Source organism: Cervus elaphus, chromosome 29 (assembly GCF_910594005.1).
Source record: "Cervus elaphus chromosome 29, mCerEla1.1, whole genome shotgun sequence".
In the NCBI taxonomy this organism is placed as follows: domain Eukaryota; kingdom Metazoa; phylum Chordata; class Mammalia; order Artiodactyla; family Cervidae; genus Cervus; species Cervus elaphus.
Genome location: NC_057843.1, coordinates 43,558,168 through 43,586,151, shown reverse-complemented (window position 1 = coordinate 43,586,151; position 27,984 = coordinate 43,558,168). Strand labels below are relative to the sequence as shown.

Here is a 27,984-nt window from a genome sequence, read left to right as displayed (position 1 = left end):
GAAAATGGATCATGTGAGCTCAGATTGTTTCTGGAGCAAACATCAGGTCAGTTCTTCAAATTCCCAAGGGGCCATTGGTTGGGATCTTTAAAATGTCATGACTAGGTTAAACCAAAAATTTGAAGCCATTTCTTACTTTAACAGTAGCTATATGCTGCAAGACAGTCATGAAGTCATAGTTTTGAATAGCAAGGAGAATTTATATGAAATTTCATACCTGTGCCTCTCCCTCTTCTGGTATGTAGCTATTTTCAAAAGAGAAATCCATGCCAAGAATTCAACTGGATACGACCTAAAATTACTTTAATCTCAGTGTGTACTGGAAGGTATGCTTTCTTTGGCAACCTTGTAGAGCCAATCCATATAAACTTTACATTCATGAACAAGGTTCTATCATTAGAAGTAGCAATGAGGCTTTTTAGAATATGGGGTCAAGTGTAGTTTGAGAAACATATTGTAAACCTATTATTTAATACAAACGATCAGACATAAGGATGGCTTATTAGTTTTAGAAGCTATGCAGAAGATGGAGTGAAATATAAGTACCATAGGGGTCAAGAAAAACTGTTCCAGGCAATTCAGAATCCATCACCAAGATAACCAAAATAAGTGTTTTAACTAAGTTTGAGGTTGAGAGGAGCACTGCTGCTGCTGCTAAGTCACTTCAGTCGTGTCCGACTCTGTGCGACCCCATAGACGGCAGCCCACCAGGCTCCCGTCCCTGGGATTCTCCAGGCAAGAACACTGGAGTGGGTTGCCATTTCCTTCTCCAATGCATAAAAGTGAAAAGTGAAAGTGAAGTCGCTCTGTTGTATCTGACTCTTCGCGACCCCATGGACAGCAGCCTACTAGGCTCCTCCGTCCATGGGATTTCCCAGGCAAGAGTCCTGGAGTGGGGTGCCATCGCCTTCTCTGGAGAGGAGCACAGGATGTCATAAGTCATTACTTTGGAGAAAAATCTCAAATTTATTTATTTTTATTTCTGAAATTTTTATTATTTTAAAAAATAAGTAATTAATTTGGCTGAACTGGGTCTTAGTTGTCACATGTGGAATATTCAGTCTTCATAGTGGCATGTGAAACCTTTGGTTGCAACATGCGGGATTTTTTGTTGTGGCATTTAAATTCTTAGTTGCAGTATATGGGGCCTGTTTCCCTTACCAGGGATCACACCCTAGGCCCTCTGCATTGGAAGCACAGAGTCCAGGGAAGTCCCGGGAAAACCTCACATTTATATGTAAGATTATGTTGTGCATGTGATAATGTTTGTCATGTGTTTGCTTTGCATGTGGCCCAGGTGTCACAGGTTAGATCCCCATTTTACAGACCAGAAAACTGAGGCTCGTGTCAACAAATAAGTTGCAGACTTTGGATACAATTTTTGAAACTTTGATTAAAAAAAACATTCTTTTACATACCCCAGTGCTTCTCTGTATCTTCAGAAAGAGGTAAATAAATCATTCTGGATAGTTTTATTTTCCAGTGGCAAAGGGTCTATTCACTCAGGAAGAGAGACATAAGAGAAAGCTTTCTAAAATTATGTAATATATTTTCTTTCCCCCCTTGAACGTATTATACGGAACATTTACAATGTGTTCCTGAGAATCCATCCTTAATTTTTTAAAACATTTTTATTATCTGTTTATTTGTGATTGTGCTGGGTCTTGGTTGCTGCACGTGGGCTTTCTCTAGTCGCAAAGATCAGTGGCTACTGTAGCTATAGTGCATGCGCTTCTCATTGTGGTAGCCTCTCTTGCTTGATGTGAAGAGCTGACTCATTAGAAAAGCCCCTGATGCTGGGAAAGACTGAAGGCAGGAGGAAAAGGGGACGACAGAGGATGAGGTGGTTGGATGGCATCACCGAGTCAGTGGACATGAGTTTGAGCAACCTCAGGGAGATGAAGGACAGGGAAGCCTGGCGTGCTGCGGTCCATGGGATCGCAGAGTCGGACACGACTGAGCAACTGAACATGTTTTGGAGCATGTGCCCTGGGGAGCTTGGGCTTTAGGAATTCTGCCTTGTGGGTTTAGTTGCCCTGAGGCATGTGGAATCTTCCAGAGCCAGAGATCTTGTGTTCCCTACATTGGCAGGAAGATTCTTAACCACTGGGCCACCAGGGAAGTCCAGAATCCGTCTTTAGTATGGGTGATACAGTAGATGAGATGATGCTCCCGGGGTCTGAGGTATGAGGGGCACTGGCCCCATGCCCTGGAGCTTTTCCAGTTTGCTTATCAGAGTGATTTTTATTCCTGTCCTCACTGCTGTTCTTATGCTTGCAGTCTTTTCACTGCCTTAAGTGGCAATCTGCCAGAGTCTTAGGATCTAAATAATTAAACCAGTTAGAATTGTACATAAAGTAAAAGTAAATAGGCCTGAAAGGATATGCAAGGAAAAGCATTAAGAGCACAGTCCTTAATTTCTATTTTCCTGCTACCTCAGCCCAATTAAATACATCTTTAAATTTTATGTTGTTTCCCAGGTAGGAGAGGACACAATTTAACCGAGTTCCAGATAAATGAACAATGAAACTTTCATCAGAAGCAAGAGACAGATACAAGTGTATACACAGACACACAGACACACGATTTTATTTGTTTTTTCACTGGCACTGACTTACCGCACTTAAAAATTTTCACTGGACTAAAATATATAACTTATTTTTAAAGAAAAACTGTATTTTAAATACTCATTTAGCATTTGTCTATATCGTTCTATTGTTATGAGTTTTTTTTCCCCCTACAAAGGGTATTTTTCCTTTACCCAGTGCAAAAAGTCTTTGCTACATATTTGCATAGACTAGTCACTAATAAATCTTTCTTTAGTAAGGGAGTAGCAGAACAGGAGCCTAGCTTTGAGTGAGTTTCAATATTCCCAAGCCCTGGTTTCTGCATGTGTAAAATGCAAGGCTGTAACAATTCATATGGTGTAGCAGGCTGTCTTAGTCCACCAAGGCTGCGGCAACAATACCAGAGACTGGATGGCTTATGAACATTTATTTCATAGTTCTGGGGGTTAGGAAGTCCATGATCAAGAGCAGACTGGGTGGTGGGGGAAGGCCTGCTTCCTGGTTCACAGACCGCTGTCTTCTCCCTGTGTCTGCACATGTTGCAAGGGACAAGGCAGCTCCCTGGGGTCTCTTGTAAAAGAGCACTAATCTCATTTATGAGGCCTGTGATTGGGGGTTAGGATCAACACCTAAACATTCTGCCTTCAGCACAGGCTTAGCCAGTAATGGCACAATAAAAGATGATTATCTGAATGTGAATTCAACTGAAATTCAAGTGGACCTAAACCCAGAACCATATACTCACTCTGCAGCTTATAAAAAGTGTCCACTATCATCTCCTCTGCTAGAGGGAATTAAAGCTAGCCTGGAAAGTTGCCTGATGGGACTACTGTGTGTCTGACTTAGGAATCGCCTCTGTTCTATCCAGTTTCATCCTCTCTGTTAAGGCAGGGACACAGAGGTCCAGAGAGTTTGAGAAACTTGCCTAGAGACAGACAGCCACTTTTGGGGCTGAGCCAAGTCTCAGCAACTAAACAAGGTGTAGGACAAGGGTTCCTTTCATTAGCACCAAGATTTTTGTTTGTTTGTTTGTTTTTAAAGAAAAGACAGGTGCTTTAATTAGAAGAGCTGTCAGTCTGGGAAGATAGTGGATCTGTGTCCAGAGATCAACTCCCAAGATTCTGCTCAGCCAGGACAGTTTTAATGGGAAAAATGGAGGGGGAAGCATCTCAGTGAATCACCGAGGCAGGAGGCTGGGCTCTGCATGTCCACTGAGTGCAGACCACCTGGCTTTCTTGCCAGAGTTACCTTGCCTGAGTGATCTGCCTGCAGGATTGCTTTGGGGAAACTTTTGGGTGTAGACAGCTAGTCTGACTTCTTTTTATCTAAGAAAAGAATCAACAGGTTAGACAAAGCATGGTGTACATTCAGGAGAGCAAGGCTCAGGAGTTCGTTTCATTTCTTAGTGATCACATTCTTATAATTAGGTTCTTTTAAGGTAGGAGGGGAATAGAAATGGGGAAACAGGAAAGGGGTGTGGAATGAAAAAATTATTCACAACCTAAAAGTTGAGAGTTAAGTTTTATTCTGCTACACCAACATCTTTTCATTTATGTGGGCTTTCACAATTTGCCAAGCACCTCCTTAGCTCCATGACCTCGTTTATTATACTATAGCCATGAGTTTAGGGAGATGGCTCCCCGCCTCCCCCCGGTCTTTGGGAGACTTTTTGCATACTCTGACCTGTGTTTCAATAGCTTATGCTATACTGATCCTTAAAAAAAAATATGTATACACACACGTAAATGTGTATGTGCATATACATGCACATATGGAAGACACTTCCTGTGTTGCCCCATCACACCCTGGGTCACAAAGCACAAAGAGAAAATAGTCTTCGTTTGACAGTTCCTGAGTTACCACTGATGCTTCAGTACTAAAGGGCTTAGAAGTGTTTACACTTTCAAGAGGAGGAGGAACATTTTAGGCTTCCCTTTAATAAGTCTCATTTTGAGATAGTATGATGAGGTTGGCCAAATACTCTTCATGCAGTTTTTGTAGTAAGTCCTTCAAAGAATGAATGGTCAAGCCCATTTATTTCTCCTCCTAGAATTTATCCTTCTTGTTTTTCTTAGTTGTGAGTTTATATATAAAGGTATGGGCATACAGACATTATGAAACATAAGGGCTATCACGTGAGGGAGGAAATCAGACAAAACATTCAGAAAAAAACTCTATGGAAATTAAAAATCTAAACTCGGGGCAGGGTGGAAGGCGACACAGTCTTTTCACAGAGCTGTTACATACAATGCAACTGTCCTCAAAGGCAGGAACGGAAAAAGCTAGCCATTCAGCTGCAGAACAAGGCTGGGGTCTTGGCTTTAGAGCTTTTCATGTCTTTAGCATTGGGTTGGGCAGCCAGTGTCTTTTCCAGAGTAGGCCAGAGCAGATAAGTCCAGCTTGGTCTTTAAGGCTTGAGTCAGCTCTGTGGCCAGCAACTCGTGGAGGGACACACCATCGTGGGAATATACCCAGTTTCTCCCAGTCCAGTCGTAACGCTTGGGGCCGCTGCAAGACGAAACACAGTCAGAGTAAGTTCATGGGAGCTGCACTTCCAAAGAAACTGTCACCAAGAAATTGACTGTAGTGAAGATCTAAAAAGTAATAAGGCATGTATTTGACTTCTCGTCTTAGGCTTGATTTAATGTAACTGAGTCATTTTGCCGTACACCTGAAACTAACACAACATTGTGAAATCAACTCTAATTTTTAAAAGAGCAGAATTACATCATTATCCTCGAGAACAATTCACAGAACAATGCTCAAGACCTGAAAACATTTCAACCCTACTGATGAGTCTCCATTTATCACATTCTGATCTTTTGCTTTTCCTGAGTCACATATGATAACCTGAAATATCAGGGCAGTGTCTTTAGGATGATGGCCCTTCATGCACTACTGGCATGATCTGCCCCTTACCTATGTTATTATCATCATTTCAGTACATTTCATAACATTGGGAATCCACTATCTATATCTAGTTTCAAAACATTTTCATCACCCAAAGGAAATTCCACATCCATTAAGCAGTTACTCCCTATTCACTCCTCTTCCCAGCTCCTGGTAACCGTCTCTACTGATATTTTTAAAAACAATTTGCTTAATTCAATTTGAAATCCATGAAGGTGAGAGTCTGATGGGCTAGTTCATCCATCTCGAGCTCATCTAGTGAACAAGAACAGTACATGCACTTCCTGCTGGGAACACTGTGTCCGTGTGGCCCAGTGTGACTAGGTTTTGCAGTGTCTTATTATTCCAGACCAACACAACCTGTGCCCGTTAATGCCACTTCCTCCGGGTCTAGTGGAGGAGGAGACGTGCCAGCAACTGATGGCATTGCAGGGTGACGCCTTGATGGAGGAAGGAGCAGAGGACACTGGGAGCCCACGGGAAGCAAGGGGCTGCCAAGCCCAACCGCGCTCACGGGAGCTTCTCCAAAGTGCAGGACTGGGACAGCTTTGCCAGGGAGGAGGAAGATTCAGAAGGGAAGCATCTTTTGAGGGCTATGAAAACATCAAGGATTTCTGTATTATCAACCAAAGGCACTCTCTTAATGGGATAAAAGGGACAAACCAAAAGCACTGGGCTTTTACCATGTACAAACAGCCAAACACATAGAGGCATAATAACCTGGACCAAAGCCAGAGAACGTTTCCTTGGCTCTGGACTCTGATTTGCTGCCAGGATACCAGGCAAGCATGAGAACGTCCAGGCCCCTCCACACTGCCCAGGGCCCTGTGCTCAGCCACGGACACCCAGCTGTCCACTCAGACCTCTCCTTTATTTCATCCTTTAACGTCCTCAAGCAAGGTATTGAGGCAAAGCCAGTGTTTCTTCTGACCTGAAACGTTGTCAATTAAAAAGCCCCAGGACTTCCCTGGCAGTTCAGGGATTAAGACCCTGTGATTCTAATGCAGGGGGCGTGGGTTTGATTCCTGGTTGGGGAACTAAGATCCCACATGCCATAAAATAAAAAGCCCTGTATCAGAAAAGCAGCCCTAGGAAAGGTTATTTTGGGCCAATGTGAAAAATTGAATGGAAAATAACTTTGTTTTTGAGGAACATAGTATTTCCATGATAGTAAAAGGCTACGTGGCATATTTTCTTTCCAGATTCCCATCATGAATTAAAAAAAAAAATAGGATTTCTCAAAATTTGTTATCATCCAGAAGTATATTTTTCTAAACATGCCTGAGGTAGGATCCTGTTGCTGATAGGTGTGCCCAAATGCTATAAGGACTTTTCAGTCTCAAGATACAACATGAGGGAATTCTTTTAGTGGAGCCAGCACAGTTGGTTCTGGTGCTCTGCCTGCTACTTTCAAAGCCACCGATCCCCAAAGCTGATGGCTGGATTTGAGCTGGTCCACCCAGTTTCTTGTCCTGATTCCTCTGGAGATGAAGGATAAGACCGTGCAGCCTTCATGCCTGGCCACAGTAAGGGTCAAGGTGGCTGTTTGAGACCAAAGAGAACAGGCTAATTGGCCTACACAGGGTAAAATCTCCCTCAGCTTCAAGTAAGTTGGATCTAGAAGTAAGACAATCTGTGAATAAGCACCTGGCTAGAAATGAGTGATTCCTTGGAATTGGTTTTTCTTGAATGATAACATTCTTCCTAGATGAGGCTGGGATGAAGGAAGCCTAATGCTTGATTTAGTTTGAACAAAGAATCACACATTGCAGCAGCATAAACAGGATAATATTAACTCCCTAAAAGTGATGTCAATACTGAGGCAGGGGAAGAGTTAAATACTTTTCTTCAAAAAAAATGCAAACGCCGTGAGGCTTTCAAAGAATTCCCTGCTGGTAGTATCCGGGCCTTTCCCATTTCACCATCTGAGTGTTCTCTTTGGAAGTGCTAATGAAGGACCGGGAAGGTTGTTGGAGAGCTCTTTGTGGGCGAGGTCTCTCCCTTTACTTTCTTACAACCACTTCAACAGGTTAGGAGGGATGAAGGACCCTCTCTCCCTGCACATTCTCAGGCCTTGAAAGGCAGCACAGAAGGTCTCCAAAACAATCTTTTATTCTGCTAGATTGACAGCACGTCAGTGAATAAGGTAGGAGGCATGGAATGCCCTGGAAGTACAGTTTAAAACACTCTCCAACCTCCACAGAGCACACAGCCCAGTTCGGCAAATGGAATTCAACTAACTTTTAACGGAGGTGCTCAAAACAGACCAGAGGTCAAACTTTAATGCGCTTTGAGGACAAATTGCAACTTGTTCACATGCTGTAACAGCAAAGGTGGCTTTTTCAAAGGCGCAGCAATGATTTAATAGAGAAAAAAATGGCAAGGTGGGTTCTGAAAATTTTTCACTTCCAATCTTGTTAACATCCTGATATCTGCTTATAGCAGCCACATACATAATCGCCAGAGTAAACCTTCCTGCTGAGCCTGAGACATGCTGCAAAACCTCAGGAAAGGTTGCCTTACATAGGTGCTAATACACGGGTGACACTTCTTAAACAGCCTACCAGGTCATGTTTCAAACAAGCTAAACCATGAGAAATTTTGACATACCTGGATGGTGAAGATAACCAGATTTGCTTGTTTGGAGTCTGCTTGTTGATCACGTAGGTTCCTAGATCTCCACCCAGTTTAATTGTTAGAACACCACTCTGGTGCATCAGGTGGAAAAAAGCATGAGGAAGTAAAACAAGACAGGGTTATCACTGTGTCATAGTTGCCTCCTCTTTTGTTATCTCTCAATACTGCATTTATACCAGGGCACAACATACACCAAAAAGGAACTGTCTTTTAGTTTTTTTTTTTTTTTAATTTAGTTTTTGGAATTAGATCACACAGAAGGAGCACTGATGTTGGAATCAGATGATGATTAATCACAACGACACGTATCTCAGAGTGTTTCCCCTCATCCCGTTTGAGGTGGACAAGGCAAAGAATACCCTCATTCCCCTTCTGAGGGAAGGAGACAGGAGTGTTCAGTGGCTCTACTGCAGCCGACAGATGAGAGGATCAGCATCCTGACTGCTGCCTTGGTTTCTCAACCAGCACATGTTAGAGACATTAAAAAATGCAGGCGCCAACTCTACTGCGGTCCCAGTCAGCACAAACATCGGGCAGACCAGTTCATGACCGAAGAACGGAAGAAAAGGCAAGAGAGAAGGAAGCCATCCAGCCAGCAGCTTTGCTGGTCTCAGAAGAGCAGCAGCCTGAGCTCTGCTAGCAGAAGGCAGACCCTCTGCACACGAGGGCTCTCATCCACCGTGCCCCCACCCGCCGCCCCCCACCAAAGCAGCTCACAAGTTTCTCAGAAGCCCCTCTGCAGCTTTATTTTCCTCTCCAGGAGCCTTGAATTCTTCAAAAGGCCTTTGGTCTTATCTTGCCCAATAAATGCTCATTTAAATTTGAAAACCCTCTTTCAACAAAAGAGCCTGTTACTCCTCAGGCCTGAGGTCTCTCTAGACTGCACCGGATACTCAAGAAACAGCTCTGCGGCTAAGCCTCGCTGCTCTCCAACCCCTGCACTGCCCTCAGACAGGCAGCCTTTCAGAGTCCCTGTCCACCAGCGGGTCCCCAGTGGTTCTTAGAACGTTTTGTGTTTGCTTTGCAAACACAAAGAGCTATTGAAAAGGTGGAGAGAGTGCTGATAATAGTATAACTGATAGGGGATGGGGAGGACACTGGTGGGTTCTATTTTTAATGATTTTTTTTTTCCAGTGAAAAAGAAATGTAGCAAAATTATAGAGACGTTGGAAATATAAATGTTATAAACAAAATGAAGACATCCACAAAAATAGCATCTATTATTTTTCAGTATCTGCTCTGTGCCAGGCAGTGCTTTGCACTCTGTGTAAAACTTTCCTCTAAGACCGTAACCATCGGGAGGTGGAAATCATTATCCCAGTTTCACAGATGAGGACAACAAAGGGACAGGGTAACAAAGAAAACTCAGTAACTGGGAAAGCTGATCTTAAATCCAGGTCTGCTCCCGTCCAGAAGAGGCTGTTCTTCCCACAACACGAAGCGCTCTCTCAGTCCTGTTAATCAGCGATATCAGCTCAGCTTTTGTTTGTTTTTAATTTAGCTGTACTAGGTCTTAGTTATGGCATGCAGGATCTAGTTCCCTGACCAGGGATCAAACCGGGCTCCTGCACTGGGAATGCAGAATGTTAACCAGTGGCCCACCAGGGTAGTGTTCAACTGCCAGTTTGAAAATGCAGGGCTATGATCACGCAAGTTTGCTTTAAAATTTTTTTCCCCTGAAACCTACCTGTGTTAGGACTATCTTTCACTTATATTTCACAATTTCTTACAACTGTATAATTTGGTAGTTTTTAGCATGTGTTTTCATAAAGTGTGCAAACATCCTCACACTCTAATTCCAGGCTGTTTCCATCACCTCAAAAAGAAGGTCTGTACCCATCACAGTCACTCATTTTCCCCTCCGTATATATAGTTTATGGCTTATTTTTCCACATAATAGACTCAAGGAATCAATACATAATTTCTTCTAATTTGACCTGTTTGCAGCCCTTAAATGCCATGTTGTGACCCTACGCCCAGGCGGTACATGATATAGCAGGGAAGGCAGGCGGGCCAGGTCTAGGAGTGCACAGTCTCACCAGTTTCCTTAGGAGAACAACTGCGCCGCCCCCTTCAGAGAGAGTTCGAGGAGCGGGGGCTAATGGGAGAACAGAGGCGATTCTGGGAAGGTTACCCTGACAACCCTCAGCGGGACTGTGGCCTGCGTGTGTCCCCATAGCCTCTGGGTTTTCCTCACTGCATCTGAGCTGCCAGCTTGCTGCTCACCTGCTCCTTCCCTCCACTACTTTAAGCCCCCTGAGAGCAGATTTGTCTTTTCATCCTAGCATTTTCAATATTTGTGCAAAAAACTGATGGATTTTAAAAAACCCAATGAGTGAACCAAGTGGATGATAACCACGCACTGTGATAACCCCTGGAATGGGAAGGGCAAGGTCACACAAGGCAACGCTCAACTACGCCCCCTCCTGTTCATTGTGCGCAATTACAGTTTTCTACTGAGGTGGTTCAGTTGCTAAGTCGAGTCTTGACTCTGTGACCCCGTGAACTACAGCATGCCAGGCTTCCTTGTCCTTCACTATCTCTCAGAGCTTGCTCAAATTCATGTCCATCCAGTTGGTGATGTCATCCAATGATCTCATCCTCTGAAGCTGCTTTCTCCTCTTGCCCTCAATCCTTCCCAGCATCAGGGGTCTTTTCCAAAGAGTCGGCTCTTTGCATCAGTTGGCCAAAGTATTGGAGCTTCAGCTTCAGTATCAGTTCTTTCAGTGAATATTCAGGGTTGATTTCCTTTATGATTGACTGGTTCAATCTCCTTGCAGTCCAAGGGACTCTCAAGAGTCTTCTCCAACACCACAGTTGGAAAGCATCAATTCTTTGGCACTTCTTTATAGTCCAGCTCTCACACCCATACATGACTACTGGAAAAACAATAGCTTTGACTAGATGGACCTTTGTTGGCAAAGTGATGTCTTTGCTTTTTAATACACTATCCAGATTTGTTATAACTTCTTCCATTTCCAAAGGAAACTAGCTGCATTTACTGGTTCCCCAGGAATTCTTAATGCTTTTGGAACCATCTGCAAGTAACCTAGATAAAAGAGAGCTTTTTGTTCATTAATGTTATTCCTTAAGGAGCAATCTGAGTGTCTACTTGGGGAGAGTGGGCAAACATCAATATGGGGCAGTGGGGGAGAGAGGCAGTACTTAGCTCCTGCCATCCAGACACCGACCAGTGGAAGCAGCCCCCAGTCACAGAAGGTGAGGCTTGATTCTGACTGGCTGCATCAGTGGAAGCAAAAGTAGCCATTTCCATTGTAACCAGCTCATTTGTAGAAACAGACACATATGGGAATGACATGTTGAGTTAGGGGATTTCACCTATATGCATAGGCTTCCCTGGTGGCTCAGGGAAGCAGTAAAGAATCTGACTGCAATGTGGGAGACCCGGGTTTGATCCCTGGGAGAAGGGAATGGCAACCCACTCCAGTAGGCTTGCCTGGAGAATCCCATGGACAGAGGAGCCTGACTATAGGCTACAGTCCATGGGATCGCAAAGAGTCAGACACGACTGAACGACTAACACACACCTATATGCATGTGACTTCCGCCACTCCTAAAATGGACACTGACTTCCCCTTAAGGAATAAGAATAATGAATATACAGCACTTTTACCTACATTGTTTTACTTAACCCTAAAATACACCTGGAGAAGAGGAGGGTACTGTCACCCACTTTACAGCTAAAGGACTTGCCCTCATGGTTAGATAATTCACTTAAGCATTCTAGGAAAAAAGTACAAATGCAGGATGCTAGGCCAGGCCCTCTGCCACCATATCCAATAAAGTGCTATCTCCGAGCAGGGGTGTATGACCTAGGACCCAGAGGTGGTCTTCAGGGCTCTGCAAACAGCACAGCCCTGGAAGCAGAAACTCCTAAGCATACATAGAAGTTTTTCTCAGAAGAGGGGCCAGAGCAATCAGATTCTCACAAGGTGTTCTGATCCCCAAATGGTTAAGAAGCCTCTGTCTATGTCAATAATATGCAGAAAACTCAGTGAATGAAGGGCATGGCAACCAGTAAATTCTACTTAAAGTGACTAAGAAGCTAGGGCTCCACCTAGAAAAGAAAACAAAGATAGCTTGGAGGTAACTCTCTAAATAGCATGGTGCTTGTCGCAGTTTCCAGGGTCAAGTGCAACGACTCCATGGTTACCTAGCCATGGGTGGGGCTTTGGCTCCTGCAGGCAGTTCCCTCTGATAACCATAACCAGTAAGGGATGAGGCTTGGCCCCAGACACTGACAACCACATGACCTGCCCCACCCGGACAACACAAGAGCCACGAAGCTGCCCACGTCTCCCAGTCCACAGACGGGAACAGAAGAAATGCGGGTTTATCTAGAGTATTGCTTTCATTTGCCTATTTGGCCAACAGCAAGTTGATAAAACAGCTCTGTGTGCTGAGTGCCATCACTGAAAGTATGTTCTGGAAAAGTAGGTGAGTCTCATTTCATTTATACAGTGAATCGACATTTCTTAAGTCCCTGCTATGTACTTGGCAATGTTCCAGGCACTGGAAGACCAGGAGTGGACAGTGTCCCAGCTGCCAAGAAGCTCACGGTAGCCGTGGGAGCTGGTGTGTAAAGAGACACTTATAGCCGAGGGTGTCAGTATTGAACTCAAGAGGGCTGGTGGTGTCTGCCTGGGGCATTTAGGAGGGCTGCAGAGAAGGTGACATCCGACTCAGGGCAGGGAAAGGCTGTGCTCCAACCAACTAATGGTGTTACAGGTGTTCTACCATCTATAATGTAATGTCAGCTAACTTATCTATATGTGAAATATATAAGTTAGTGAGCACCTGGAGGACTCTGATCAGAAATTCACACCTGAGGTAGCCAAACAACAGTGGGAGCTAATAAATGCCATTAGCCTCTGCATCTACACTAGAGATGTTCCTAATTAGCAAATGATTTACTAGATACACTTCTTCCCTAGGGAGGAGAATGATACTCAAGACACAGTGTATGGATTGGCTGGAAAAACTCAGGTGCCTCTTCCCTTGCACGAATGGGCAAGTGCAGCAGCTGAGTCACTCTTCAGAGAGACCCTGTGAAGGTAGGGAAGGTCCTGACCCCGCACCAAGCACAAGCTTTTGTTGCCTGCCTCGTGAGGGAAGCAGAATCCAGCTGCTAGAATACTGGCACCTTCGCTTCTAATGAAACTGTCATGTAAAGTATTTGAGTCAAGCAGGGACGTGCTTCACTAATCCTATAGGAACAGGTGGGGTGACTGCTTCTGTGGTGTCTGCAAGTGTGGCAGAGCTGAGCCTGAGACTTGGTTCCCCTATAGTTACCACACTCAGGAAGGAGGCTGGGGGAGATGAGACCTGGAGCTTCCCCTAGGTCTAATCATCCCACAGATGGTCAGGTTGGAGGGACCAGCCTGTAAGGGTTCCCTGGTATCTCTCCCTTCTGAGGCTGCCTGCATAAGCACATCCACAGCCCAGCCTGAGCACTGCTGCATTTTCTGGTGCTGACAACTTCCAACGAATCCACCTGGAAGGCATTTAATCCTTTCCTGCCCTGTCCCATTACTGCCAAATCCCTTACTGTCCTTACAACCAGGCTTGACACCTGCTCCATCTGATGGAGTCCTTTTTCTATCTAGCACCCCTAACAGCAATATCCAATACCATTTCTATCACTAGCCTGACAGCTGGTTGTCCTAAATAATCCCATGATTTAATCCCAAATGCACACTTCATGACATTTCCTGGTATTAATTAATTGCTGTCAAGAGGATTAACTTCTGCAGGGGATTTGCTCCCACTGGTCAAAAGGAGCTGCTCCCTATGGCCTAGGCAATAATTCTATATAAATCCAAAGGCTGACCCTAACTCAAGTCTGCCACCTGGTGGCCAGCTGATACACACACGCACTACCTGGGCTTCTAGGATCTGAGGTTTAAGTTTCATCCAGCCTTGGATGCGTTATTAGAAGCATCTGGGTAGTTACTCTAAAAACTTCAAAATCCTCATTGCCTGGCTTGGGCCGCACCCTAGACCAATCAAATATTCCTAGAGGTGGGACCCAAAGGTGCTCTTTAGAATCTCAGGTGAGCTTTTCAAAAACAGGCTTCCTAGGACTGCACCCTGAATTTCCAGGGAGTGAGGCACATGTCTAGTCTGAATACGTCTTGGGCAGTCTCTCACCCGGCTTAAGAACTAGCAGTCTAGTTCAGTGTTCTCCATGCCTGCGTGATAAGGGCTGTCTTGCTACACAAACACATGCCTGGGTTCCTCCCTGATTTACCTTCATGGGTATTGAGTGAAGGTTCAAAATCTGTATTTTTAGGAAAAATGAGGGCTCAGAGAGGCTGAGTGACTTGCTTGAGGTCACAAGACTGGTGTAGCTGAAACCAGAACTCCAGTCTCTTGGCCCCATCCATAACTGCACACTACTGGAAAGGAATTCTCTATCTCAGTGAGCTAAAATTCTTAGGGAGGATACAGAAGAATGAAGAGAAGAAAAGAGGTACCCCAAAGGAGACATCATAGTCTTCAAACGTGTACGGTTTATCTGCAAGGTCTTCAAAAAACTCTGCTAAGGAGTCCAGCGTCTCCTCGGCCAGTCTTTCATAGGTGGTATCGTCCAAAGTGCTGCAGGGGGAACAGAAACAACGCCAATCATGTGATCATGAAACTGCTGCATTTTTATTAGCATCAATTGATATTTTATTTTTAAAATTTTTTAAATAGATGGAAAATATCTAACATATACAGAGTAAAAATTTAAAAAGCATGAAAGAATTTAGAGAAGTAAGCCTTTATTCCCAAACAGGCTGAACTATGATGAGCAATCTCTTCTGTATCCTTCTAGGGCCCCCCATGGACTGCAGCTCACCAGGCTCCTCTGTCCATGGAATTCTCCAGGCAAGAATACTAAAGTGGGCTGCTATTCTCCTCCAGAGGATCTCTCTGACCCAGGGATTGAACCTGAGTCTCCTGCACTGCAGACCATTTCTTTACCATCTGAGCCACCAGGGAAGCCCAACATATACAGAGTAAAAATTTAAATAGCATGAAAAGTAAGCCTTTCTTCCCAAACAGGCAATCTGTGTATGGGCAAGCTCTTCTGTATCCTTCTAGAATTGTTATATTCTTTTTAATATGCAAATGAAGCACCTTGCAGTTTTCATTTCATATGTCTTAGACATTGTTCCATATTAGCACATATGGATTTTCACAGTATTTTATCTTATGTTATTCATTCAGCTTGTCCGTTTCAACTGGCCATCAAGGTTGTTTCTATTGCTTTTGTTATTAACATCTGTTGGGCAGATCACAAAGTGGGAGAAAATACATGCATTCCATATATCAGAAAAAGGACTTATTTCCAGGACATGTAAAGAACTCTTACAAGTCAATAAGAAAACCCAACAGAAAAATATGCAAAATATTTGAACAGATTTCATTTAAAAAAAAAATATCCAAATGGTCAAAGAACATATGCAAAGGGGCTCAACCTTGCTAATCTTCAGGAAAATGAAAATTAAAAAACCACAATGAGATACCCCCAGAAAGGTTAAAATGAAAGACAGATAATATGAAGAGTCAGTCAGGAAGTGCAGTAACCAGAGCTTTCAGATACTGCCGATGGGCAAATAAATTAGACGAGTATTTTGGAAAACTATTGATACTTCTACAAGAGTTGAATACATTCAGGTGCTGTGACCATAAATTCTACTCTTGGGTATATACCCAACAGAAATGCATACCCAGGTTCATCAAGAGACACGCACCACGCTAGAATGTTCACAGCAGAACTATCCAAGAGCCCAAATTAGAGGCTGCCCAAGTATCCAGACATAATACAGTGGATAAATAAACTGTGATACCTTCATACCATGGGATACTACAGTGCAAAACAGAATTGTCTACAAAAATAACAATATGGATGAATCCCACAATAAATGGTGACTGAAAGAAGCCACACACAGACATACTTATTCTTAATACCATTTATATAAATTTAAAAAGCAGGCAAAACTAATCCATGCTGTTTGAAATCAGAATGGTAGCTCCTCTGGGACAAAGAGGGGTTAATAACTAGAAGTGAGTAGAAGGCCTGCTCTCAAGGGGTTGGTAACATTTTATTTCTTGAGCTAGTTCTTGAGTTACATGGTATGTTCAGTTTTTAAAAATTTATCAAGCTGAATACTTGGAGATATTCTATATAGATATTATTTTTTAATTAAAAAAATGCCATAAATCTATAGAGACAGAAAGTGGTTGTCAGAGGTCTGGGGCAAGGAGGAATGGGGAGTGATTACTAATGGCTTATGGGGTCTCTTTTTGGAGTGATGAAAATGTTCTGGAATTAGATAGTGGTGAAAATTGCATCATTTTGTGAGGATACTAAAAACCACTGAACGGTACATTTTATTTTTTATGTAAATTGGTTGGCTGGGTTTTTGTTTTGTTTCTGGCTGCACCAAGTCTTAGTTGCATCATGAGGGGGATCTTCATTGCCTCGTGCGGGCTTAGTTGCGGCATGGTGGGATTCTAGTTCCTTGACCAGGGATCGAACCTGAGCTCCCTGCATTGGGCACACAGTCTTAACTACTGGACTACAAGGGAAGTCCCAGTGGTACGTTTTTAAACGGTGAATTTAATGGTATGTAAATTATGACAATGAAAACTGCCAGAAACCTCTCTGTATAGAACGTATCTGTAGGTTACAAGAGGTGTCTTGGAAAACTCCATCATTGGAAAGTTTCTAGGAGGCCCAAAGTAAGACATTCCACGGACTGTAGCATATCAAGCTCCTCTGTCAATGGGATTCTCCAGGCAAGAATACTGGAGTGGGCTGCCATTCCCTTCTCCAGGGGATCTTCCCAATCCAGGAATCGGACCTGGGTCTTCCACACTGCAGTCAGATCCAACAAAACTAAAGCATCACTCGCCCACTTTCTGTCTGAGCCGCCAGGGAAGCCTGTGCATACAGGTGAAATCCCCTAACTCAACATGTCATTCCTATATGTGTCTGTTTCTACAAATGCGCTGGTAACAACAGAAATGGCTACCATTCCCACCAGGGAAGCCCAAGTAAGACACCAGTGGCTGCCAAACAACCAATGAAGACAAAGATTTGCAGTATGATTCCTCCCCCAGTCAGCCCATCGCCCGCCTCAAGGGCACAATGTGGGGAAGGTTACAGGGCTGATGGGGAGTGGTGGGCCTGGGGAGCGGGTGTCGGGCATTTCCCTCTCCCTCTCCTCAGTTAACACTGATCGAGGGAGATCTGAAGAGAAGCAGGACAGACTGATAGGTGCCCGGAGGAGCTTGGGGAACATAAAGATACACCCGACTCGGGCATAAAGTCCAAAGTCAAGAGCTTAGCAGGTGCTATCTGGCAGTGGCAGGTGGGCCATGACAAAGTGGGCTGTCCTACACATGGCAGGTCAAGGTACACTTCCCAGGGGCCAGAAGTAGACCCTGAAGAAGGGAGCTGGGCTGGGGCATTCTGCCAAGGTCCCACCCAACCTCAAAGGGCTGTCTGGAGGGATTGGGGGACAGTAGCAGAGCGTCCGGAGACGGCGATGGCACCCCACTCCAGTACTCTTGCCTGGAAATGGACGGAGGAGCCTGGTAGGCTGCAGTCCATGGGGTCGCAAAGAGTCAGACATGACTGAGTGACTTCACTTTCACTTTTATGCATTGGAGAAGGAAATGGCAACCCACTCCAGTGTTCTTGCTTGGAGAATCCCAGGGATGGGGTCACACAGAGTTGGACACGACTGAAGTGACTTAGCAGCAGCAGCAGCAGAGCATCTGTGCAAGGAGGGGCTGGAAATGGTGCCCCGGAGGCAAAAACCTGACCCATGCAGACGCAGCACTTGTTCAGAGGCTGCGGGGAAGGGCCAACGACACAGACGTGGGAGCCCGGAGCCTGCAGGTCCTCTGTCAGCTGCTGCCTGTGATGACCTGGGAGGCCCATACTATGCTGCGGAGCTGTAGCTCTGAGGACAGTTAGAATGTTCCTGCGTCTGGGTGGCTCCCTGCTGCCGTTAGCTGATGAACACAGAAATGGTGAGCCAGAAGATCAGCCAGTCTGCACTGGGGAGCTGAAAGCAGTACTGAGGTGGATGAGCCCGGGGAGAAGCTAAAGCCTCTCATTAAGCCAAAAAAGGGGATCTAATTCTGTTGCAAAAAGCAGGTTAAGAGTAGTCTTTAATGTTATGACCTCAAGGGAAATGCTCTTGGGTTGAGAGAGGTGGCTGTGGGAGTGAGGATGCCAAAAGTCAGTCAGTCAGCCGGAGGCTCCCATCCCAGGTGGCGCTCGTGGAAAAGGACCCGCCTGCCAATGCAGGAGACGTAAGAGATGCAGGTTCAGTCCCTGGGTTGGGAAGATCCCCCGGAGGAGGGCAACCCACTGCAGTCTTCTTGCCTGGAGAATCCATGGACAGAGGCGCCTGGTGGGCTACAGCCCACAGGGTCTCAGAGTTGGACACGACTGAGTGACTTAGCATATGCAGGAGGCTCCCATCCAGGTAGCTGGTATGTGAGACTGACTAGGGCTTAAGAGATCAGATGCCTGCTAGGTTTCTGAGAAAATCCTGTTAGCAAAGAAAAATCAGCCTGGCCGACTGGAGCCTTACGACAGCCTGCGGAAACTGTTACTATCGGCAGGGAGAAGGCTGTGAAGACTGCTCACCCCCGAGGAGGGACACGTCCCACTGCCTGTGGCCCGAGGCCATGGGGAGGGACAGCCAGTGAGGAGCCTCCTGGGCGCAGAAGTGGGGTTTCTTAGAGGGATGCCCCCCACAGCCAGGGCAGAGGTTGTCCCAGGGCAGCCCAGGGGGCTCCACTGCTGCCCCCTTCAAATAAAAGGGATATGTGTCTTTTACTTGAACACGAGCTATTGATGTACTGGTTATCTTGCCCCTCTCCGTGTGTGTTTGTGTGTAGGTCAGAGAAGCCATTCCTAGACCTGGAGACAGGACTGCACGTCATCTGGGCACCTCGGCCTTCGAGGTGGATGAGGGACCGTGGGCCTGCGGCTGCGGCCACAGGATGTGTGTAGAAGGTTCCGGGGATCATGCAGATTCAGGCATAGAGGGCTGGGCTGCAGCAGTGTCCAGCAGCTTTCCCCCAGAACCCATCACCTCCTCCCTCCAGGACACCCACTAGACCACCTTACTGGGCTCCTCTTAGCTGGGGCCCTGGGACCAAGTCCTTCCCACTAAAATGTGAGTCAGGGACAAATGCCACTGCTAGGCCTGCCATGCTCCTGTCCATTTCTGGGGAGTGTACCATGGACGGGATGACCCAGGCTTGACCTGCAGACGGCAGATGGTGCAGACAGGAGACAGGAAGGTGAAAGGAGTCCGGCTCCCTGAACCATTTCACAGAGGCACGGCCACCCTGCTCCAACAGAGAGGGGTCCTGGTTAGAGCCATTTCAATTTTGGGTCTACTTGTTACAGAAACTTGGCCGGCCCTAAAGACTAAGATATCAAAGAGAATAACAATGAAATTCTGGAAGAAAGCTAAATGTCCAGCAATAGGGAATGGGTTAAATGAATTACGGCACATCCATAAAACTTAGTACTATTTCACTAAAAATAGTATAATGGATAGTTAGTGATGTGGAAAGATGCTTATGAGCGCTGCTGCTTAGGGAGAAGACAGGTTTTCTGTGGGATGGGTTTTGGGGTTTTTTGTTGTTTAAAAAAAGTGAAAAGGAAAGAAAAAGACAAGTATAATATGTGTGCATATGTTATACACGGTGGGGTGAGGGTGGAAAGAGGAAGTGATCTCTGACATGGAAGATGCTTTGTCTTACCCAGCATCACCCAAAGTTCCCGCTGTCCTCAAATTTATCCAGCAGACACTTTGCTTTTTGACATCCAGGGTCTGGTTGAGGCAGCGGAGGCTCAAACTCTAAAAGCCAAAGTGAAGAACATTACCATTTTCCAATACATTACAGTCCATTAATGCCCAGTTTAAATATTATTATGCACACACTCAGGAGTAACCAGGTTTAAGTTTTTCAGACTATCTCTTCCTCGGCAATTTTTTTGCCTTCTTTTAGTGCACTAGCCCAGGCTCTCTCTAAGGCTGTGCTCCCCAATGCAGTAGCCACTCACTACATGCACCTATTCAAATGTAAATTTACTAAAGTAAGATAAAAATTGAAAAGTCAGTGCCTGGGTCTCACTAGCTACCTGTCGGGCATCGTGTGGCACAGAGTCAGGACATACCTAAGTGCTGCTGGCTGGGATGGGGTGGTGAACACAGGCAGGGTGAGGAGTGTCAGCAAAGTCTTAGAATGCGGCTAAAACGAGCAACCACAAATAGCTGGGTGGCCCGGAGAAAGGCTGTACCTGCAGACTGCTGCCTGGCAGATCTTAGTAACACGATCTGTAGGGGACACTGTGACATACTGATTTCTTTCAATACTTAACTGCTACCTCTGAGCAGTGGGGGTCTGAGCTATGACCAGCTGGAGAGCTGTCAGAGGGGATGGATGCCTGAAAGGAGAGAGAAGTGGTCCAGCAGAATGGAGCGGCGGCAGGGGAGTGATGGAGAGGCGGGCTGCGGGGCTTCATCTGGGGAGGACGCCGAGGGGCCTGCAGAGGGTGGCAGCAAGGTTCACCTTCTGCAAAGGGCACCGTGGCTGCCACTAAGAGGAGGGTCAGAGGCTGTGGTTACTCTCTTGGGCCATCGGGGCCCTGGGCAAGCTGAGAAAGACTAAGGCGGAGACGTGAGTGGAGGAGGAGGAAATGGGGGTGTTAGAACACAGATGGCCATTTAAGAACACTGGCTCTGAAGGAGAAGTGAGAGAGCGGCTGTGAAAAGCACAGTGTCCCACAGCATGTTCTGGAATGTTCACCATCAACTGGGTGGTGATGGGACTTTAGAGAAGGGACTCATTGAGTCCTCACTGCCCGCCTAGGAGGGAAGTGTTATACTGCGACAGTCGTCATTCATGACAGAGATGCCCTGTAGAGTTGATGGATGAGCGAGTTGCTCCTGAGGGTAATATGGAGAGGTACCTGTGAGCCATCTTCACCAAATGATCAATGCACAACCTGGTTTTACACGTGTTGCATCCTGGGAACGATACAGGGCTCCAGACGCAGATGGGAGGGGTCTGAGAACTCGGGGCTCACGTCAGTCAATTTTCCTTTTCTCCCGGATCTTGGCCTCTCAAATCCTAGCTGTCTCAGTCTCTCTGCTACCTTCACACAGCTGTTTCTCTCTTTTGTCCTTTAATTGTATATCTTCGACGGTTCTGATGAGAGAGCTGGTCTAAAGCAAGGTACTCATTCACAGCCAGAATAGAAGACTTTATTCAGCTGTTTTTTTTCAAGTTTCTTTTTTTTAATGAATGAATTAAAATTTGGCTATGTCAGCTCTTAGTTGCAGCACGTGGAACCTTCGTGTGTGTCATGTGAGATCTTTCATTGCAGCACGTGGGCTCTCTAGTTGTGGCAAGCAGGCTTGGTTGCTCCACAGCATGTGGGATCTTAGTTCCCTCACCAAGGACTGAACCCATGTCCCCTCCATTGCAAGGCAGATTCTTAACCGATGGACCACCAGGGGAGTCCCTATTCAGCTGATTGTAATCACAAGGGAACAGCTGCCAAAGACCCCCTCCATCATCCCTTACCTGCTTCTCCCTAATCTAACATTCTCTGTGGTGGTGGTGGTGTAGTCACTAATTTGTGTCCAACTCTTGTGATGCTATGGACTGTAGTCTGCCAGGCTCCTCTGTCCATGGGATTTTCCAGGCAAGAATACTGGAGGGGGTAACCATTTCCTTCTCCAAGGGATCTTCCTGACCCAGGGATCGAACCCAGGTCTCCTGCATTGCAGATTCTTTACCAATTGAGCGATCAGGGAAGCCCGACATTCCCTGGATAACTGCTTAACCTTTCAGACCTCTACTTCCTCCTCTGAAGGCAGTGGTCATGGTAGTCCCTTGCAGACTGGTTATGAGGATTCAACAAGAGGACTACAATACCCCAAACTTGGGGCCTGACAGTGATCAATCAGTTTGTTTTGAAGCATGTCAGAAGAGTGTGGAGAGGTAGGACCTCAGAGGGGGCATAAATCTGGCCTTTGCCCAAGGAAGAAGCTGCCCCACTGATTGTGGGATGCAGATGGACTTCACGGTGGGGAGGGCTCTATTATAAGTGCTCCCTCTTAGGCCACCCATGGCCACCCCTCCTGCTGCCAGACCTGGAGCCCTTGGACTATGTGTCTTTGGTAGGTCTGCTCATTCGAGTCCAGGGCTCAGTGACTTCGTGAGCTCGGCACAAGGCCGGCTAAGGGGAGACGCTGGAGGAAAGACTAGATAGTTCCACAGGCTCCGGCTCAGGCCCTGGACATGACCCAACCTAGGCCACTCTGGCGAGGCTTGACCTGGTGGCCAGCAGGGAGGCCAGCCTTCACCCCAGGGTCCCCTTGTCGCCCTGGGCTCTGTTAAACCACAAGCCTGAAGAGTGAGTCAGTTCTCATCTGCTGCTGGGAGGACAAATGCGCACAACCAGTCTTGGCAGCAACCGAGTTGAGTATTTGCTGGCTCCTCGCTCAGCAAGGCCAGCCTGAGGACTTCACCCAAGACAAGACTCTGTTCACACACACAGGAACGCCACTGCAGCGCCACTATGAGCAGCTCCATGCCAGGCAAGAGCAGCACAGAAGGAACACACTAATGAACATGTGCATTCATTCTGCACACGGGGCTCCTGCGACCAGCGTGGTCCTGACTGCCTGGTTCTCCTGAGAAGTCGGTGGTGATTCCAACTTTGAGTGTTGGCAACCAATCCTGGGGATATTTCCAACACAGTCAAATAGCACACCTCAGTGGAAGGGTTAAGCCTCAAGTTCAACTTCCAGAACTCCATGAACAATCTGAGTTGGATTTCACCTGCTTCCTTCACCACCCACAGTCCATCGAGTGGACCAGCCACTCAGAGCCGATCTCTGCCTGCCTGCCTTCCCGCCTTTGCCCATTCGGTTCTCTTCTGAAAGCCACTCACCGCCTCCTGCTATCTGCAGACCCTGATTAAACATCACCTCCATGCTCCCGTGTAACCTCCTTAATCCCACAGTACTTTTTTGGGCTTCCAAGTCGTGGGGTAACTGGGTCGGGCATTTCTGTGTAACCCGGGGGAGGGGAGGGAAGTGAAATTAAGTGCTGAAGACTTTATACATGTTAATTAAAACTCATGTCAGTGGTAATCTCCTCTCCCCAGAAAAACAAGCCAGGCCTCAGAGGGGTTCGTTCCACGATCCCTCAAGGTACCTCTGCTGAGTCCAGGAGCCAGATTTTGGAACCCAGGCCCGATCCAAAAAGCCCTGCTGCTCTAGCTGCAGTGCTCCGAAACTGACATCTTCACCTCGCTAGATGAAAGCATTTCGTTCATAAAAGCCCATGCTTGAAAGCATCGCTCTGATAGTACACATTTATATCATTATATTGATATACACACTATTTTATTGAAGCAGTTCTACATTCATAGCATGCTAATATTATACATAGTATACTTATATGTATATTATAGTACCTAGCATATATTATTAGTTAAATTTAAGTTCTCGTAAAGAGAAGTGACTAGCTTAGAACCTTCACTGGTCCCTAAAGAAACAATCCCCGCCCACCTTTCCTGCTTTTTTCCGCGCCGTTCCCGCAGTTGCACCGCAGGATATAATCTCCCTTGTTCAGCAGAGAGCGGAAGTCAGTGCAAAAGTAACCGGGAGAAACGGAGCCTCAGCACCTCTCGGCCGCGCGCCGCCGCACTTTCCCCGCCCAAGCGCGGCCCCGCCGGAGCAGGGGCGGTGCGCTTGCGGCGCGTCCTCGGCGTGCGCGGCCTCCCTCCCGGCGTGCGGCCTGCGCAGCTGCGGGCGCGGATACTTACGGACCGGCTGCGCGCGCGGGCCTTGGCGGTTCCGATGCGCAGGCCCCGGGGGCCGGAGAACGAGGGGTCCTTCGCCGGCCGCGGGGCCCCGGTGCGTGTAGGGGCGAAGCCCGGGAGCGCCGAGCGGAGCTGGAAGCTGGCAACCGCGCGGCGCCCGAGCGTCCACATGCTCTTTGCGATCTGCGGCGGCTCCGCCCTCCTGCTCCGGGAATGCCGGGCGCCACCTGGTGGTCACGGGTTGCAGCCGCAGATTCCCTTTTTCTGTTGGCTTGGGAAATGACTAGAAATTAGACTTTAGGAAGAATGTTCCTGCATTGCTCTACCTCTGCTTTTAACAGACATAGAAAGCTTGTTTAATGCAAAGCACGAGGCTTAACCCTTGGGCAACGTAGTGAATGCATAACCTAGGTCCCTGACCTCGGAGACTTCAGCTTAGTGACCCGTTGCTGGAGATTTCTATGCAGAAAGGCTTTGGGAGCTGCAGGTCTGCTGTGAACTGAGAGGGATGCAGGTCTTGAAGTTGCTTGAAAGTCAGTATAGGTTAAAGCGGCTAGGAGTGTACTGACAGGAGACTGCCTGCCTGGTTTAAATCTGAACTCTGCCCACTTCATACCCGTGTAACCAGTGCGTGCCAAGTCACTTCATTCGTGTCCGACTCTTCGCGACCTGCTGGACTGTAGCCCTCCAGGCTCCTCTGTCCATGGGATTCTCCAGGCAAGAATACTGGAGTGGGTTGCCATTCCCTTCTCTAGGTGATCTCTCCCACCCAGGGATCGAACCTGGGTCTCCTGCATTGCAAGCGAATTCTTTACCGTTGAGCCAGCTGGGAAGTCCAGTGTGACCAGTTGGCAAGTTAATTAACCTTCTGTGCCTTCTCTGTAAAATGGGGTAGAAAAGTTTCTACTTCACAGGGTTGTTGTAAGGATAAAATGAGTTAATCTGTAAACTTTTCTCGGACAGGCCCTGGATCTTGTTAAGTCTACAAGAAATATTGTTAATACATTTTAAAATAAAATTTTACTTTGGCAGTATATTTCAAAGGAATACAAATTGTGAAAGTTCTTTCATATTTTGTATATGCTTCAGAAAATGTCAAATATGCATGCTAGAGAATATTTTTATGGGTAGGCTAGTGGCCACCTTGGTACTTTGTGAATAGTGGGGATAAGACACATATATAAATACTTAGGACAATGACAAGTGTTAAAGAGGATCATGAACTAAAGAGTGGCAGAGTTGCTTGGGAGAGTATTTATAACTAGAGCTGGGGGCAATCAAGGAAGTCTTCCTGGAGGAAGTGACATTTGCACAGGACCTGGAAAAATAGGGTAGAGGAGATGGGATCTGACTGGCTATCTGACAGTGCATTTTTCTGGATGAGAGATGTTCTCCTGCATTCAGTTAATCCTAAGCAGCCATTTATAGCGTACCTACTACATATATGCCAGGGAATGATGTTAGACATCCGATTACGAACAAGAAGGTCACCCACAACGCAGAATCATCCAGTCCAAAATGGCAGTGATGCTAAATCTGAGAAGCACTCATGAAGCCAGACCAGAAGAATCCATTTGAGGCAAAGAGAATTGTGTTGGTTGTTGACCTTGGCCCTGAACCCGCTGCACTGACAGTGAGGCCCTTCCTCACATACTCAGAATGCAGTTATATACTTAGAGAGCTGCAGCTTTATCAACCAGTGTGCTTAGCATGTTCTGGCATAGAAGGGCACCTGCTCCAACTCCCAGCAAAGCTGGTATCCCTGCCCTATCTTTTCAGTCAAGGAAACAGGCTCAGCATAGCAGAACAGAAAATATTAAGGTCTGTCAGAAATCTTTCCTTCTCCAGGTCCTGGGAGGTGGTAAAAGAGAATTGGGCACACCAGGTAAGAGATGATTTTCATGTTTAAGTCATAAAAAGGATCTAACTTTCTCCTAACTCCCTTGTTTTGGGATTCTTGCTTGGGGGACCACATCTTATTTTGAGGAAATTAAAACTAGCCCAAGCAGAGACCACATAGAGAGGAACTGAGGCCTCCAGCATTAACCGCTGGACAAGTGAGAGGTCTTCAGATTCCAGCCCCAGCCTCAGAGTCTTCCAACTGAGTCCCCAGACACCACACAGCAGAGACAAAGTGTGTCCCCATTATGCCTTGTCTGAATTCCATATCTACAGAATCTGTGAGTATAAAAGATGTGGGCATGGGTTTAAGCCAGTATATCTTGAAGTAATTTTTTATGCACTCATCGTGGCACTTCCCCGGTGGCTCAGTGGTGAAGAATCTGCCTGTGGTGCAGGAGACTCAGGAGACCCAGGTTTGGTCCCTGAGTCGGGAAGATCCGCTGGAGGAGGACATGGCGACCCACTCCAGTACTCTTGCCTGGCGAATCCCATGGACAGAGGAGCCTGGTGGGCTATACAGTCCACGGGGTCACAAAGAGTCGGACACAACTGAAGTGACTGAACTCTGCATCATGGCTAGAACACATGGCTAGCTCCTCATCCTGTTCCATGTCAGATGTGATCTTTTCCAGAGTCCATTCTGAAACCACTCTATTCCCACAAGTGTGTCTTAGGCAGCCCCCTCTGTGTTTCCAGAGCTGCAATGTCATTGTGACTCTTCCTTGTTTAGCCAGTATCTCTGACACATAACAGACACTCTACTAGTGAGTCAATGAATGAAAGGAAAAATGAATGATGTTCTACTTTGTTATTCCTCTAGGAGTTCTTTTCCTGTCTTGGGTCTCACTGCCAGGGAACAGTGTGGAATTAACCAATACTGACCAGTAGAGGTTTACAGAGTAATGTCATCCTTGAGACGTTTATTTGTGTTTTACTTGGAGTCTTCAAAACTTTTAGGACCCAATGAAAGGATTTTTAAAAATCTTACCCCTGAAAAAAACTAAAAATAAATGAAGTCTTACCCCAAATCTGAAATTTCTCCAGTTTATACCGTCTCAATAAATATTATCTTCAGGTACTGAAAGGTTCTTGATGGTAACCTGGGTGGTCACTCTCCCACCTTCCTTTCCTTCACTCTTTACACTCAACCCTCCAATGAGTTCTATCAATTCTAATTCCAAAATACATACCAAATCTGCCCAATTAAAAAAAAATGTTTGTTTATTTGTCCGTATCAGGTCTAGTTGCAACATGTGGGATCTAGTTCCCTGACCAGGGCACAAACCTGGGCCCTCTGCATTGGAAGTGCAGAGTCTTAGCCACTGGACCACCAGGGAAGCTGCAGGGTGTTTTTTTTTTTTTTGGTCCCAGTTTAAAACCATTGTCTGGCTTGGATAACTGCAATGGCCTCGTATCTGGCCTTTCACCTCCCACCCCAGCTAGTGCTTTCTGCTTTACACAGAAAGCAGTGTGATTTCTCTTTACAAAGCAGTGATTTAATGTTTTAATATATACTTTATAAAATGTTAGGAGATTTGAAAAAATATACTCAAAAGAGAGCAAGAAATCACCCCTTGGAATAATCACAGTAAACATGTAGTGAGCATTCTTCCAGACGATGCAGTAGGTGTATTTATTTGGTCCGTTGAACAAGGATGTAAGACAAAACTAACCTCATTCTTTTTTAAATACATGAGTCTACCCAACTAGAACATGAGTTACATGAAAGGAAGCCGCTTGTCTTTGTTCCCTGATATGTCCCCAGAGCCAGATAAGGGCCTGGCATAGAAAAGGTCCTCAATAAATATTTGTTGAATAAATTCTTACTATGCAAATAGTATCCATGGCACAATCAATTTATATTTTTTTAAGGTTTACATTTTCTTATTTATTTGGCTGCATTGGGTCTTAGTTGCAGTATATTGGATCTTTGTTACGTCATGGAGAAGCTTTTCCTTGTGGCACAACAGCTTTCTAAGTTGTGGTGCCCAGGCTCTGGACCGCACAGGCTCGTACTTGCGGAACAAGGACTTAGTTGCCTGGTAGTATGTGGGATCTTAGTTCCCTGATCAGGGATTGAAC

At 46.1% G+C, this 27,984-nt stretch overlaps 1 protein-coding gene, 1 long non-coding RNA gene and 1 other non-coding gene across 3 annotated transcripts; 1 reads left to right on the top strand and 2 right to left on the bottom strand.

Annotated features, from left to right (window-relative positions):
- Nucleotides 1–4,075: 4,075 nt before the first annotated feature.
- FXN (frataxin) lies at nucleotides 4,076–24,218 on the bottom strand. Its single transcript, XM_043891263.1, has 5 exons — nucleotides 24,004–24,218; nucleotides 19,920–20,017; nucleotides 14,612–14,732; nucleotides 8,088–8,185; nucleotides 4,076–5,075 (listed from the first exon to the last, which is right to left on the bottom strand). The coding sequence occupies exons 1-5, from the start codon at nucleotides 24,169–24,171 to the stop codon at nucleotides 4,907–4,909; spliced, it is 654 nt and encodes a 217-aa protein (XP_043747198.1). The 5' UTR covers nucleotides 24,172–24,218; the 3' UTR covers nucleotides 4,076–4,906.
- Nucleotides 12,463–15,010, top strand: LOC122686144. Its single transcript, XR_006338632.1, has 3 exons — nucleotides 12,463–12,572; nucleotides 13,070–13,189; nucleotides 14,953–15,010. It is a non-coding gene; the product is annotated as an uncharacterized LOC122686144 (long non-coding RNA).
- Nucleotides 24,219–27,166: 2,948 nt separating the features above from the next.
- TRNAG-UCC lies at nucleotides 27,167–27,239 on the bottom strand. Its single transcript has one exon. It is a non-coding gene; the product is annotated as a tRNA-Gly (tRNA).
- Between the last annotated feature and the right edge of the window lie 745 nt (nucleotides 27,240–27,984).

What these genes read in the sequence shown, in the direction of transcription:
- FXN (XM_043891263.1), bottom strand. Translation starts at nt 24,171, where the DNA reads ATGTGGACGCTCGGGCGCCGCGCGGTTGCCAGCTTCCAGCTCCGCTCG. An exon ending in GGAACTTTGGGTGATGCTGG is followed by an intron (nt 14,733 to 19,919) that starts GTAAGACAAAGC and finishes TTCCCCCTGCAG; the next exon opens with CACTTTGGACGATACCACCT. An exon ending in TGGTTATCTTCACCATCCAG is followed by an intron (nt 5,076 to 8,087) that starts GTATGTCAAAAT and finishes TTCGTCTTGCAG; the next exon opens with CGGCCCCAAGCGTTACGACT.